We start from the raw sequence: 12,343 nt of genomic DNA, 5'->3' as shown, positions 1-12,343 counted from the left end.
TATCCCCTTTTTTCTGAGTCCTATATCTAGTCTGGCTCTAGATGTTTTCCTCCAATCTCAAGCTAATGTGCTTCCTTCTTTGCTATTATACCATGAGTTATCCACTTCCATTGATTGTAGTAATGATATATTTCTTTTAGAATCTCATCGGCAAATGAAGTTCTACTTTTTAAATATTTTGGGACTGTAAGTTTCCCATCTATTCTAAATTTTCCTTCTGTAGAATAAACCAAAGTATATAGTCTCCTTCAAGAAACTTGGGATCGAGGAATGAATTGCAGTTGAGTTTTTAAGTCTTGAATTTATGGTGCATAGGAAGCGATGGCAATCATTTTACAGTACCTCCAGCTAGAACCCTAAATCATCTACAGGTTTAGTTTTTTCACAAGGCATGCTATAGGCCATCAACCAGCACACAGCTGATATTTATGAGTCATTTTCCTCTTGGAATTCCTGTAGGTAAGCATTTCATTGTCTGTTTTATTAGGGGGGAAAAAGTTCCTTCAGAAATGAACCAGAATATATATTTCTTTGATACTTCAATCAAATCTTAAGCTTACTGTTAGAGGTGCCTTATAATAAAGTCTATTGTTGAAGAAATTATTCAAAACATTATCTATTCTTTGTTTAATCAGTATCCCTCAGTTGGGTGTACGTTGGGTCTATTAAAGCTCCTGACTTTCTTTGTATTTTATTTAAAGCACATTAAGTAATGATGTGCAAATGTAGGACTAAATGTGCAATGTTTTATCCTTATCTGATTTTACAAATATGCATCTGTTGCAAAATTAAACAGGTTAAGGTGTTAATTTCCTATACTATATTCCTCTTCATAAAGTGAAGTGTAAAAATGGCAAATTACGAAGCCTCCTGTCTTGTAATTAAATTCAGATTACTTTTGTATCAAAAACAGAATTTATGCTTACTTGATAAATTTCTTTCTTTTGCGATGTACCGAGTCCACAGATTCATCCTAACTTGTGGGATATTGTCCTTCCTGACAGGAAGTAGCAAAGAGAGCACCACAGCAGAGCTGTCTATATAGCTCCCCCCTTAACTCCACCCCCCAGTCATTTGACCGAAGGCCAAGGAAGAAAAGGAGAAAATATAAGGTGCAGAGGTGACTGAAGTTTACATAAAAAATACTATCTGTCTTGAATAGATAGGGCGGGCCGTGGACTCGGTACATCGCAAAAGAAAGAAATTTATCAGGTAAGCATAAATTCTGTTTTCTTTTGCAAGATGTACCGAGACCACGGATTCATCCTAACTTGTGGGATACCAATACCAAAGCTTTAGGACACTGATGAAGGGAGGGACAAGACAGGAATCTAAATGGAAGGCACCACTGCTTGCAAAACCTTTCTCCCAAAAATAGCCTCCGAAGAAGCAAAAGTATCAAATTTGTAAAATTTGGAAAAGGTATAAAGCGAAGACCAAGTCGCAGCCTTACAAATCTGTTCAACAGAAGCATCATTTTTAAAAGCCCATGTGGAAGCCACCGCTCTAGTGGAGTGAGCTGTAATTCTTTCAGGAGGCTGCTGTCCAGCAGTCTCATAAGCCAAACGGATGATGCTTTTCAGCCAAAAGGAAAGAGGTAGCCGTAGCCTTTTGACCTCTACGCTTTCCAGCATAGACAACAAACAAAGAAGATGATTGGCGAAAATCTTTGGTTGCCTGCAAATAAAACTTCAAGGCACGAACCACGTCCAAGTTGTGCAACAGACGGTCCTTCTTAGAAGAAGGATTAGGACACAGAGAAGGAACAACAATTTCTTGATTGATATTCCTGTTAGAAACAACCTTAGGGAGAAACCAAGGTTTGGTACGCAAAACCACCTTATCAGTATGGAAAACAAGATAAGGCGAGTCACATTGTAATGCAGATAGTTCAGAAACTCTTCGAGCTGAAGAGATAGTAACTAGTAACAGAACTTTCCAAGATAGAAGCTTAATATTTATGGAATGCGACCCAGATATCTGTCCCTTTAAGGAACTAGCGGACAATCCTTTCTCCAATCCTTCTTGGAGAAAAGACAAAATCCTAGGAATCCATGAGTAGCCTTTGGATTCACACCAAAAAAAGATATTTACGCCGTATCTTATGATAGATCTTCCTGGTGACAGGCTTTCGAGCGTGAATCAAGGTATCTATGACCGACTCAGAAACCTCGCTTTGATAAAATCAAGCGTTCAATCTCCAAGCAGACAGTTGCAGAGAAATTAGATTTGGATGCTTGAATGGACCTTGAATCAAAAGGTCCCGTCTCAGTGGCAGAGTCCATGTTGGCAGAGATGACATGTCAACCAGGTCTGCATACCAAGTCCTGCGTGGCCACGCAGGCGCTATCAAAATCACAGAAGCTCTCTCCTGTTTGATTCTGGCAATAAGACGTGGAAGGAGAGGGAATGGTGGAAACACATAAGCCAAGTTGAACGACCAGGGTACTGCTAGAGCATCTATCAGTACTGCCTGAGGATCCCTTGACCTGGATCCGTAACGAGGAAGTTTGGGGTTCTGACGAGACGCCATCAGATCCAATTCTGGTGTGCCCCATAGCTGAACCAGTTGAGCAAACACCTCCGGATGGAGCTCCCACTCCCCCGGATGAAAAATCTGCCTCCCAGTTCTCCACCCCTGGGATATAGATCGCCGATAGATGGCAAGAGTGAGTATCTGCCCATCGGATTATCCTGGAAACTTCTATCATCGCCAAGGAACTCCTTGTTCCCCCCTGATGATTGATATAAGCTACAGTCGCGATGTTGTCCGACTGAAACCTGATGAATCCAGCTGAAGCCACGCCTGAAAAACATTGAATATCGCTCTTAATTCCAGAATATTTATTGGTAGGAGGGCCTCCTCCTGAGTCCACAAACCCTGTGCTTTCAGGGAATTCCAGACTGCACCCCAGCCCAGTAGGCTGGTGTCTGTCGTCACAATAACCCACGCTGGCCTGCGGAAACACATTCCCCTGGACAGGTGATCCTGTGACAACCATCAAAGAAGAGAGTCTCTGGTCTCTTGATCCAGATTTATCTGAGGAGATAAATCTGCATAATCCCCATTCTACTGCTTGAGCATGCATAGTTGCAGTGGTCTGAGATGCAAGCGAGCAAACGGAACTATGTCCATTGCCGCTACCATAAGTCTGATTACCTCCATACACTGAACCACTGACTGTCTGAAGGTTCCCTCTTTTTTGGGAACCACAAACAGATTGGAGTAGAATCTTTGCCCCTGTTCTGTTTTCGGAACTGGGCAGATCACTCCCATGGTAAAAAGGTCTTCTACACAGCTTAAGAACGCCTCTCTTTTTGTCTGGTTTACAGACAATTGAGAAAGATGGAACCTCCCCCTTGGAGGAGAATCTTTGAAATCTAGGAGATACCCCTGGGTTACAATTTCTATGGCCCAGGAGTCCTGAACGTCTCTTGCCCAGGTCTGAGCAAAGAGAGAAAGTCTGCCCCCTACTTGATCCGGTCCCAGATCGGGGTCTACCCCTTCATGCTGTCTTAGTGGCAGCAGCAGGCTTTTGGCCTGTTTATCCTTGTTCTAAGCCTGGTTAGGTCTGCAGGTTGGCTTGGATTGAGCAAAGTTCCCCTCTTGCTTTGCAGCAGGGGAAGAGGAAGCGGGACCACCCTTGAAGTTTTGAAAGGAACGAAAATTATTTTGTTTGGTCCCGGTCTTATTTGACTTATCTTGAGGGAGGGCATGACCCTTCCCTCCAGTGATGTCTGAAATGATCTCTTTCAGTGCAGGCCCGAATAGGGTCTTACCTTTGAATGGGATGGTCAAATGCTTAGATTTAGATGACACATCAGCTGACCAGGACTTAAGCCATAACGCTCTTTGCGCTAAAATTGCAAAACCTGAATTCTTTGCCGCTAACTCAGCAAGTTGAAAAGCGGCGTCTGTAATAAAAGAATTAGCCAACTTAAGGGCCCTAATTCTGTCCAAAATATCATCTAGTGGGGTCTCCATCTGAAGAGCCTCTTCTAGAGCCTCAAACCAAAAAGCAGCTGCAGTGGTTACCTGAACAATGCACGCTATAGGTTGAAGAAGAAAACCCTCATGAACAAAAATTTTCTTTAGGAGACCATCTAACTTTTTATCCATAGGATCAATGAAAGCACAACTGTCTTCAATAGGTATAGTTGTACGCTTAGCCAGAGTAGAAAACAGAATTTATGCTTACCTGATAAATTACTTTCTCCAACGGTGTGTCCGGTCCACGGCGTCATCCTTACTTGTGGGATATTCTCTTCCCCAACAGGAAATGGCAAAGAGCCCAGCAAAGCTGGTCACATGATCCCTCCTAGGCTCCGCCTACCCCAGTCATTCGACCGACGTACAGGAGGAAATATGCATAGGAGAAACCATATGATACCGTGGTGACTGTAGTTAGAGAAAATAATTCATCAGACCTGATTAAAAAAACCAGGGCGGGCCGTGGACCGGACACACCGTTGGAGAAAGTAATTTATCAGGTAAGCATAAATTCTGTTTTCTCCAACATAGGTGTGTCCGGTCCACGGCGTCATCCTTACTTGTGGGAACCAATACCAAAGCTTTAGGACACGGATGAAGGGAGGGAGAAAATCAGGTCACCTAAATGGAAGGCACCACGGCTTGCAAAACCTTTCTCCCAAAAATACCCTCCGAAGAAGCAAAAGTATCAAATTTGTAAAATTTGGCAAAAGTGTGCAGTGAAGACCAAGTCGCTGCCTTACATATCTGGTCAACAGAAGCCTCGTTCTTGAAGGCCCATGTGGAAGCCACAGCCCTAGTGGAGTGAGCTGTGATTCTTTCAGGAGGCTGCCATCCGGCAGTCTCATAAGCCAATCGGATAATGCTTTTAAGCCAAAAAGAAAGAGAGGTAGAAGTTGCTTTTTGACCTCTCCTTTTACCAGAATAAACAACAAACAAAGAAGATGTTTGTCTGAAATCTTTAGTAGCCTCTAAATAGAATTTTAGAGCACGGACTACGTCCAAATTGTGTAACAAACGTTCCTTCTTTGAAACTGGATTCGGACACAAAGAAGGTACAACTATCTCCTGGTTAATATTTTTGTTGGAAACAACTTTCGGAAGAAAACCAGGCTTAGTACGCAAAACCACCTTATCTGCATTTAAACACCAAAAAACTCTTAACCATCTCCGTGGAGATGTTGCCTGTGCAACGGCAAAGAGAATGACTGGGGTAGGCGGAGCCTAGGAGGGATCATGTGACCAGCTTTGCTGGGCTCTTTGCCATTTCCTGTTGGGGAAGAGAATATCCCACAAGTAAGGATGACGCCGTGGACCGGACACACCTATGTTGGAGAAATAGCTCCCTCCACCTTAGGAACCGTCTGCCATGAGTCCTTTATGGTGTCAGAAATGGGGAACATTTTCTTGAAAACAGGAGGGGGAGCGAATGGAATACCTGGTCTATCCCACTCCTTAGTAACAATGTCCGAAATCCTCTTAGGGACCGGAAAAACATCAGTGAACCTCTAAATATTTGTCCATTTTACACAATTTCTCAGGAACGACAATAGGGTCACAATCATCCAGAGTAGCTAAAACCTCCCTGAGCAATAAACGGAGGTGCTCTAGCTTAAATTTAAATGCCGTCATATCTGAATCTGTCTGAGGGAACATCTTTCTTGAATCAGAAATCCCTCATCCCTACCTCAGAACATTGTGAGGGAACATCGGATACGGCTACTAAAGCGTCAGAAGGCTCAGCATTTGTTCTTAACCCAGAGCTACTGCGCTTCCCTTGCAACCCTGGCAGTTTAGATAAAACCTCTGTGAGGATAGTATTCATAACTGAAGCCATATCTTGCAAGGTGAAAGAATTAGACGCACTAGTACTTGGTGTCGCTTGTGCGGGCGTAACTGGTTGTGACACTTGGGGAGAACTAGATGGCGAAACCTGATTTACTTCTGTCTGAGAATCATTTAATGCCAAATTATTATAAGTCAAAATATGCTGTTTGCAATTTATAGACATATCAGTACAATTGGGACACATTCTTAGAGGGGGTTCCACAATGGCTTCTAAACAAATTGAACAATGAGTTTCCTCAGTGTCAGACATGTTTATACAGACTAGCAATGAGACTAGCAAGCTTGGAAAACACTTTATTTAATGAAAAAAACACAATTTGCAAAAACGGTACTGTACCTTTAAGAGAAAAAAGGCATACACAAACTGCAAAACAGGTCAAAATTGCTTCAAAAATTCTGAAATTTTAACAGTGTACCCACTAAGCTTTAGAAGGATTGCACCACAAGTAAATAAGCAATAGATCCCCAAATGAAAAAAATGGATTGATAAGTGTCTAAAACCGGTTAAAAACCCCTAAAGCACCTTGCCACAGCTCTGCTGTGGCCCTACCTGCCCTTCGGAAGTGATAATATGGGGTTTAAAGCTTCAATTAGCCCCTTAGAAGACTCTCAGGGCCTCAGGAGAAGTTGCTTGCTGCTTGTAAATGTAGGCCCCGCCCACCTCACTCGATGTTGCTGGGGCCTACACAAAACTAACAAACCCTGCTTGAAAGCCATGTGGGTTATAAACAACCCCAAAGAACCCTCAAGCAAATGTCCCATAAAACGTTACTCCCAGACACAAAAACGTTTGTCTCAATTTCTCATAACAAACTGAGTGCCCACAAAAAAAATTAACCCCTTAGCAAAAACCTCTGATAACACTAGGATTACTGCTTCCCCTTCCTCTAATGGGGACACTGTCAGCCTTTCTGAGTTAACAAAGTCTCTGCAGAAAATATGACTGAACATACCTCATTGCTGTATAGCAAGAACCGTTCCTCACACTGAAGTTTTCCTGTACTCCTCAGCTAATGTGGGAACAGCAGTGGACCTTAGTTACAAATGCTAAGATCATCATCCTCCAGGCAGAAATCTTCATCTATGTCCTGCCTGAGAGTAAATAGTACAACACCGGTACCATTTAAAAATAACAAACACTTGATTGAAGATAAAATAAAACTAACAGTTTAACACCTCTTCTCTTTACTCTTCCTGCTTAGAGCCAGCAAAGAGAATGACTGGGGGGGTGGAGGCCTTGGAAAGCCTCCTTTGGATTCCAGTACCACTTGTGTGCTGATGATACCCAAATATATTTTTCCTCTACCGATATCTCTCCCTCTTTACTCAACCAGATTTCTGACTGCCTCTCTGCAATTTCCTCTTGGATGTCTTCCCACTACCTCCAACCCAATCTGTCCAAAAGTGAGATGCTTCTTATCCCCCCCTCTTCGAGACATCCAACACCTGATATTTCTCTGATGGTTGTAGACTATTCTCAACACCTCACCCCAGGTCCGCTGTCTTGGGGTCACACTAGACTCAGAACTCACATTCAACAAACATATACAAGCGCTTACCAAATCCTGCCGTTCACACCTACGCAACATTTCCAGAATTTGTCCCTTCCTTACTCAAAAAACTACAAAAATACTTATTCATTCCCTCATTTTGTCACGCATTGATTATTGCAATCTACTCCTAAATGGCCTTGCAAAACACCGCCTCTCCTCCCTCCAATCTATTATGAATGCTTCTGCTAGACTCATACAGCTAAGTTGCTGATCTACATCAGCTGCTCCGCTCTGCTAGTCTCTACACTGGCTCCCCATACACTCCAGAATACAATTTAAAGTATTAACCCTAACTTACAAAGCACTCAACAGTCTAACTCCCAGCTATATTTCCTCTCTCATCGTGAAATATTCCCCATCCCGCCTCCAAGACTTTGCATGTGCTGCTCCTGTCCTCTGGAACTCTCTACCCTGCTCCATAAGACTGTCTCCAACCTTGTATAGCTTCAGACGCTCCTTGAAAACTCACCTATTCAGAGAGGCTTACCATCTCTCCTCCATCCCTCATTCGAACCAAACTAATACATGTACATGAACTGTCTGACTCATTGCTGCAAATACAACCAATGTAACAAGCTACCCCAACCTTATATCTCTGCACCCTTAACCTATAGACTGTGAGCTCTCCTGAGCAGGGCCCTCTTCCTCCTGTACTAGATTTGTTTAGTTTTGTTAGGTTTTGTATTTTAGCACAAATCTTTGTCATTGTATACCCCTATCATAGTACCCAGCTCTACGGAATTTGGCAGCGCTTTACAAATAAATGATAATAAATAATAATAAGCTAAAAAAAAAGACTCTCTACAGTCATATTGGTTATGTACAAAACTCATTTAGCACTGGCCAATTAAGATTTCTATTTTTATTCTTTTGATTTTTCTTAATTATTTTGTCACTTAAGATAAATAACCTGAATTATCACTAATAAAATGCTTAAATAAGCCAGTTTTTAAAAATAAAACCATTTATTTTAATTAAAATATAATTTTAAGATTCTGAATGCTATCAAAGTTTTCCTAGAATGAATACATAAGATTGTACTAGCTGCTCAACACATTCATTCAAAGAAAAAAAAAACAACAACATGTATTTATTAAAACAGAACAACACACCACTGTTACAAGAATTAGCTTACCATTCCAATGCATTTTCTTAAAATACTCCAAATACTGAAATCATTTCTGGAAAACATTGGTGAAGGTAAGCTTGTTCTATGAAAAGAAACACAAAGTATTACAAATTGAATGTGAACTAGTTTTATAATTAGAATTTAGAATTTTAGCATGGACTATGCTTGCATAAACACCTAGTCCCCAAAGAATATGAGGATATATTAAAATAAAAACATAATTTATGCTTACCTGATAAATTTATTTCTCTTGTAGTGTAGTCAGTCCACGGGTCATCCATTACTTATGGAATATATCTCTTCCTAACAGGAAGCTGCAAGAGGATCACCCAGCAGAGCTGCTATATAGCTCCTCCCCTCACATGTCATATTCAGTCATTCGACCAAAGCAGACGAGAAAGGAGAAACCATAGGGTGCAGTGGTGACTGGAGTTTAATTAAAATTTAGGTCTGCCTTAAAGACAGGGCGGGCCGTGGACTGACTACACTACAAGAGAAATAAATTTATCAGGTAAGCATAAATTATGTTTTCTCTTGTTAAGTGTAGTCAGTCCACGGGTCATCCATTACTTATGGAATACCAATACCAAAGCTAAAGTACACGGATGAAGGGAGGGACAAGGCAGGAACATTAAACAGAAGGAACCACTGCCTGAAGTACCTTTCTCCCAAAAATAGCCTCCGAAGAAGCAAGTGTGTCAAATTTGTAAAATTTTGAAAAGGTGTGAAGCGAAGACCAAGTCGCAGCCTTGCAAATCTGTTCAACAGAGGCCTCATTTTTAAAGGCCCAGGTGGAAGCCACAGCTCTAGTAGAATGAGCTGTAATCCTTTCAGGAGGCTGCTGTCCAGCAGTCTCGTAGGCTAAACGTATTATGCTACAAAGCCAAAAAGAGAGAGAGGTAGCTGAAGCCTTTTGACCTCTTCTCTGTCCAGAGTAAACGACAAACAGGGAAGAAGTTTGACGAAAATCTTTAGTTGCCTGCAAATAGAACTTCAGGGCACGGACTACGTCCAAATTATGCAAAAGTCGTTCCTTCTTTGAAGAAGGGTTAGGACACAGTGATGGAACAACAATCTCTTGATTGATATTCCTGTTAGTAACTACCTTAGGTAAGAACCCAGGTTTAGTACGCAGAACTACCTTGTCTGAATGAAAAATCAGATAAGGAGAATCACAATGTAAGGCAGATAACTCAGACTCTTCGAGCCGAGGAAATAGCCATCAAAAACAAAACCTTCCAGGATAACAGCTTGATATCAATGGAATGAAGGGGTTCAAATGGAACGCCTTGAAGAACATTAAGAACTAAGTTTAAGCTCCACGGCGGAGCAACAGTCTTAAACACAGGCTTAATCCTAGTTAAAGCCTGACAAAAAACCTGAACGTCTGGAACTTCAGCCAGACGTTTGTGTAGAAGAATAGACAGAGCAGAAATCTGTCCCTTTAACGAACTAGCAGATAAGCCCTTTTCTAAACCCTCTTGTAGAAAGGACAATATCCTAGGAATCCTAACCTTACTCCATGAGTAACTCTTGGATTCGCACCAATATAAATATTTACGCCATATCTTATGGTAAATTTTTCCTAGCCTGTATTAAGGTATCAATAACCGACTCCGAGAAGCCACGCTTTGATAGAATCAAGCGTTCAATCTCCATGCAGTCAGCCTCAGAGAAATTAGATTTGGATGTTTGAAAGGACCCTGAATTAGAAGGTCCTGTCTCAGAGGTAGAGACCACGGTGGACAGGACGACATGTCCACTAGGTCTGCATACCAGGTCCTGCGTGGCCACGCAGGCGCTATCAGAATCACCGAAGCTCTCTCCTGTTTGATCTTGGCAATCAAACGAGGAAGCATCGGGAATAGTGGAAACACATAAGCCATGTTGAAGACCCAAGGGGCTGTCAGAGCATCTATCAGCACCGCTCCCGGGTCCCTGGACCTGGATCCGTAACAAGGAAGCTTGGCGTTCTGGCGAGACGCCATGAGATCCAGATCTGGTTTGCCCCAATGAAGAATCAGTTGAGCAAAGACCTCCGGATGAAGTTCCCACTCCCCCGGATGAAAAGTCTGGCGACTTAGAAAATCCGCCTCCCAGTTCTCTACGCCTGGGATGTAAATCGCTGACAGGTGGCAAGAGTGAGACTCTGCCCAGCGAATTATCTTTGAGACTTCCAACATCGCTAGGGAACTTCTGGTTCCCCCTTGATGGTTGATGTAAGCCACAGTCGTGATGTTGTCCGACTGAAATCTGATGAACCTCAGAGTTGCTAACTGAGGCCAAGCTAGGAGAGCATTGAATATTGCTCTTAATTCCAGAATATTTATTGGGAGGAGTTTCTCCTCCTGAGTCCATAATCCCTGAGCTTTCAAGGAGTTCCAGACTGCACCCCAGCCTAGAAGGCTGGCGTCTGTTGTTACAATCGTCCTATCTGGCCTGCGAAAGGACATCCCCTTGGACAGATGTGGCCGAGAGAGCCACCATAGAAGAGAATTTCTGGTCTCTTGATCCAGACTTAGTAGGGGGGACAAATCTGAGTAATCCCCGTTCCACTGACTTAGCATGTACAATTGCAGCGGTCTGAGATGCATCTGAGCTACTGACGGGTGTGGAATGGAATGAAGGACACGGCAAGCATTTAGAAGTTTTGATAACCTGGCCTCTGTCAGGTAAATTTTCATCTCTACAGAATCTATAAGAGTCCCTAGAAAGGGAACTCTTGTAAATGGTAATAGAGAACTCTTTTCCACGTTCACCTTCCACCCATGCGACCTCAGAAATGCCAGAACTATCTCTATATGAGACTTGGCAGTTTGAAAACTTGACGCTTGTATCAGAATGTCATCTAGGTACGGAGTCACCGCTATGCCTCGCGGTCTTAGTACCGCCAGAAGTGAGCCCAGAACTTTTGTAAAGATTCTTGGAGCCGTAGCTAATCCGAAGGGAAGAGCTACAAACTGGTAATGCCTGTCTAGGAAAGCAAATCTTAGGTACTGATAATGATCCTTGTGAATCGGTATGTGAAGGTAGGCATCCTTTAAATCCACTGTGGTCATGTACTGACCCTCTTGGATCATGGGAAGGATGGTTCGAATAGTTTCCATTTTGAATGATGGAACTCTTAGAAATTTGTTTAGGATTTTTAAGTCCAAGATTGGTCTGAAGGTTCCCTCTTTCTTGGGAAACACAAATAGATTTGAATAGAATCCCTGCCCGTGTTCTGTCCGCGGAACTGGGTGGATCACCCCCATTAGTAAAAGGTCTTGTACACAGCGTAGAAACGCCTCTTTCTTTATTTGGTTTGCTGATAACCTTGAAAGATGAAATCTCCCTCGTGGAGGAGAAGTTTTGAAGTCCAGGAGATATCCCTGAGATATGATCTCCAACGCCCAGGGATCCTGGACATCTCTTGCCCAAGCCTGGGCGAAGAGAGAAAGTCTGCCCCCCATTAGATCCGTTTCCGGATAGGGGGCCCTCTCTTCATGCTGTCTTGGGGGCAGCAGCAGGTTTCTTGGCCTGCTTGCCCTTGTTCCAGGACTGGTTAACTTTCCAGCCCTGCCTGTAACGAGCAACAGATCCTTCCTGTTTTGGAGCGGAGGAAGTTGATGCTGCTCCAGCCTTGAAGTTACGAAAGGAACGAAAATTAGACTGTTTGGCCTTTGATTTGGCCCTGTCCTGAGGTAGAGCATGGCCCTTACCTCCCGTAATGTCAGCTATAATTTCTTTCAAGCCGGGCCCGAATAAGGTCTGCCCTTTGAAAGGAATATTAAGCAATTTAGATTTAGAAGTCCCGTCAGCTGACCAGGATTTAAGCCATAG

At 42.8% G+C, this 12,343-nt stretch overlaps 1 protein-coding gene across 1 annotated transcript in view; it reads right to left on the bottom strand.

Moving 5' to 3' along the window:
- LOC128644696 (oxysterol-binding protein-related protein 1-like) overlaps window positions 1-12,343 on the bottom strand; it is a gene marked incomplete at both ends in the record, with an annotated part of 89,048 nt that overhangs the window by 13,062 nt on the left and 63,643 nt on the right. The window contains one exon of the mRNA XM_053697208.1: window positions 8,528-8,603. Within this exon, the coding sequence (XP_053553183.1) occupies window positions 8,528-8,603 (76 nt within the window). The remainder of the gene's footprint in view (window positions 1-8,527; window positions 8,604-12,343) is intronic.

Source organism: Bombina bombina, unplaced genomic scaffold (genome assembly GCF_027579735.1).
Source record: "Bombina bombina isolate aBomBom1 unplaced genomic scaffold, aBomBom1.pri scaffold_1060, whole genome shotgun sequence".
NCBI classification, from domain to species: domain Eukaryota; kingdom Metazoa; phylum Chordata; class Amphibia; order Anura; family Bombinatoridae; genus Bombina; species Bombina bombina.
The sequence above is the reverse complement of the archived record's forward strand: the minus strand, read 5'-3'. Positions and strand labels throughout refer to the sequence as shown.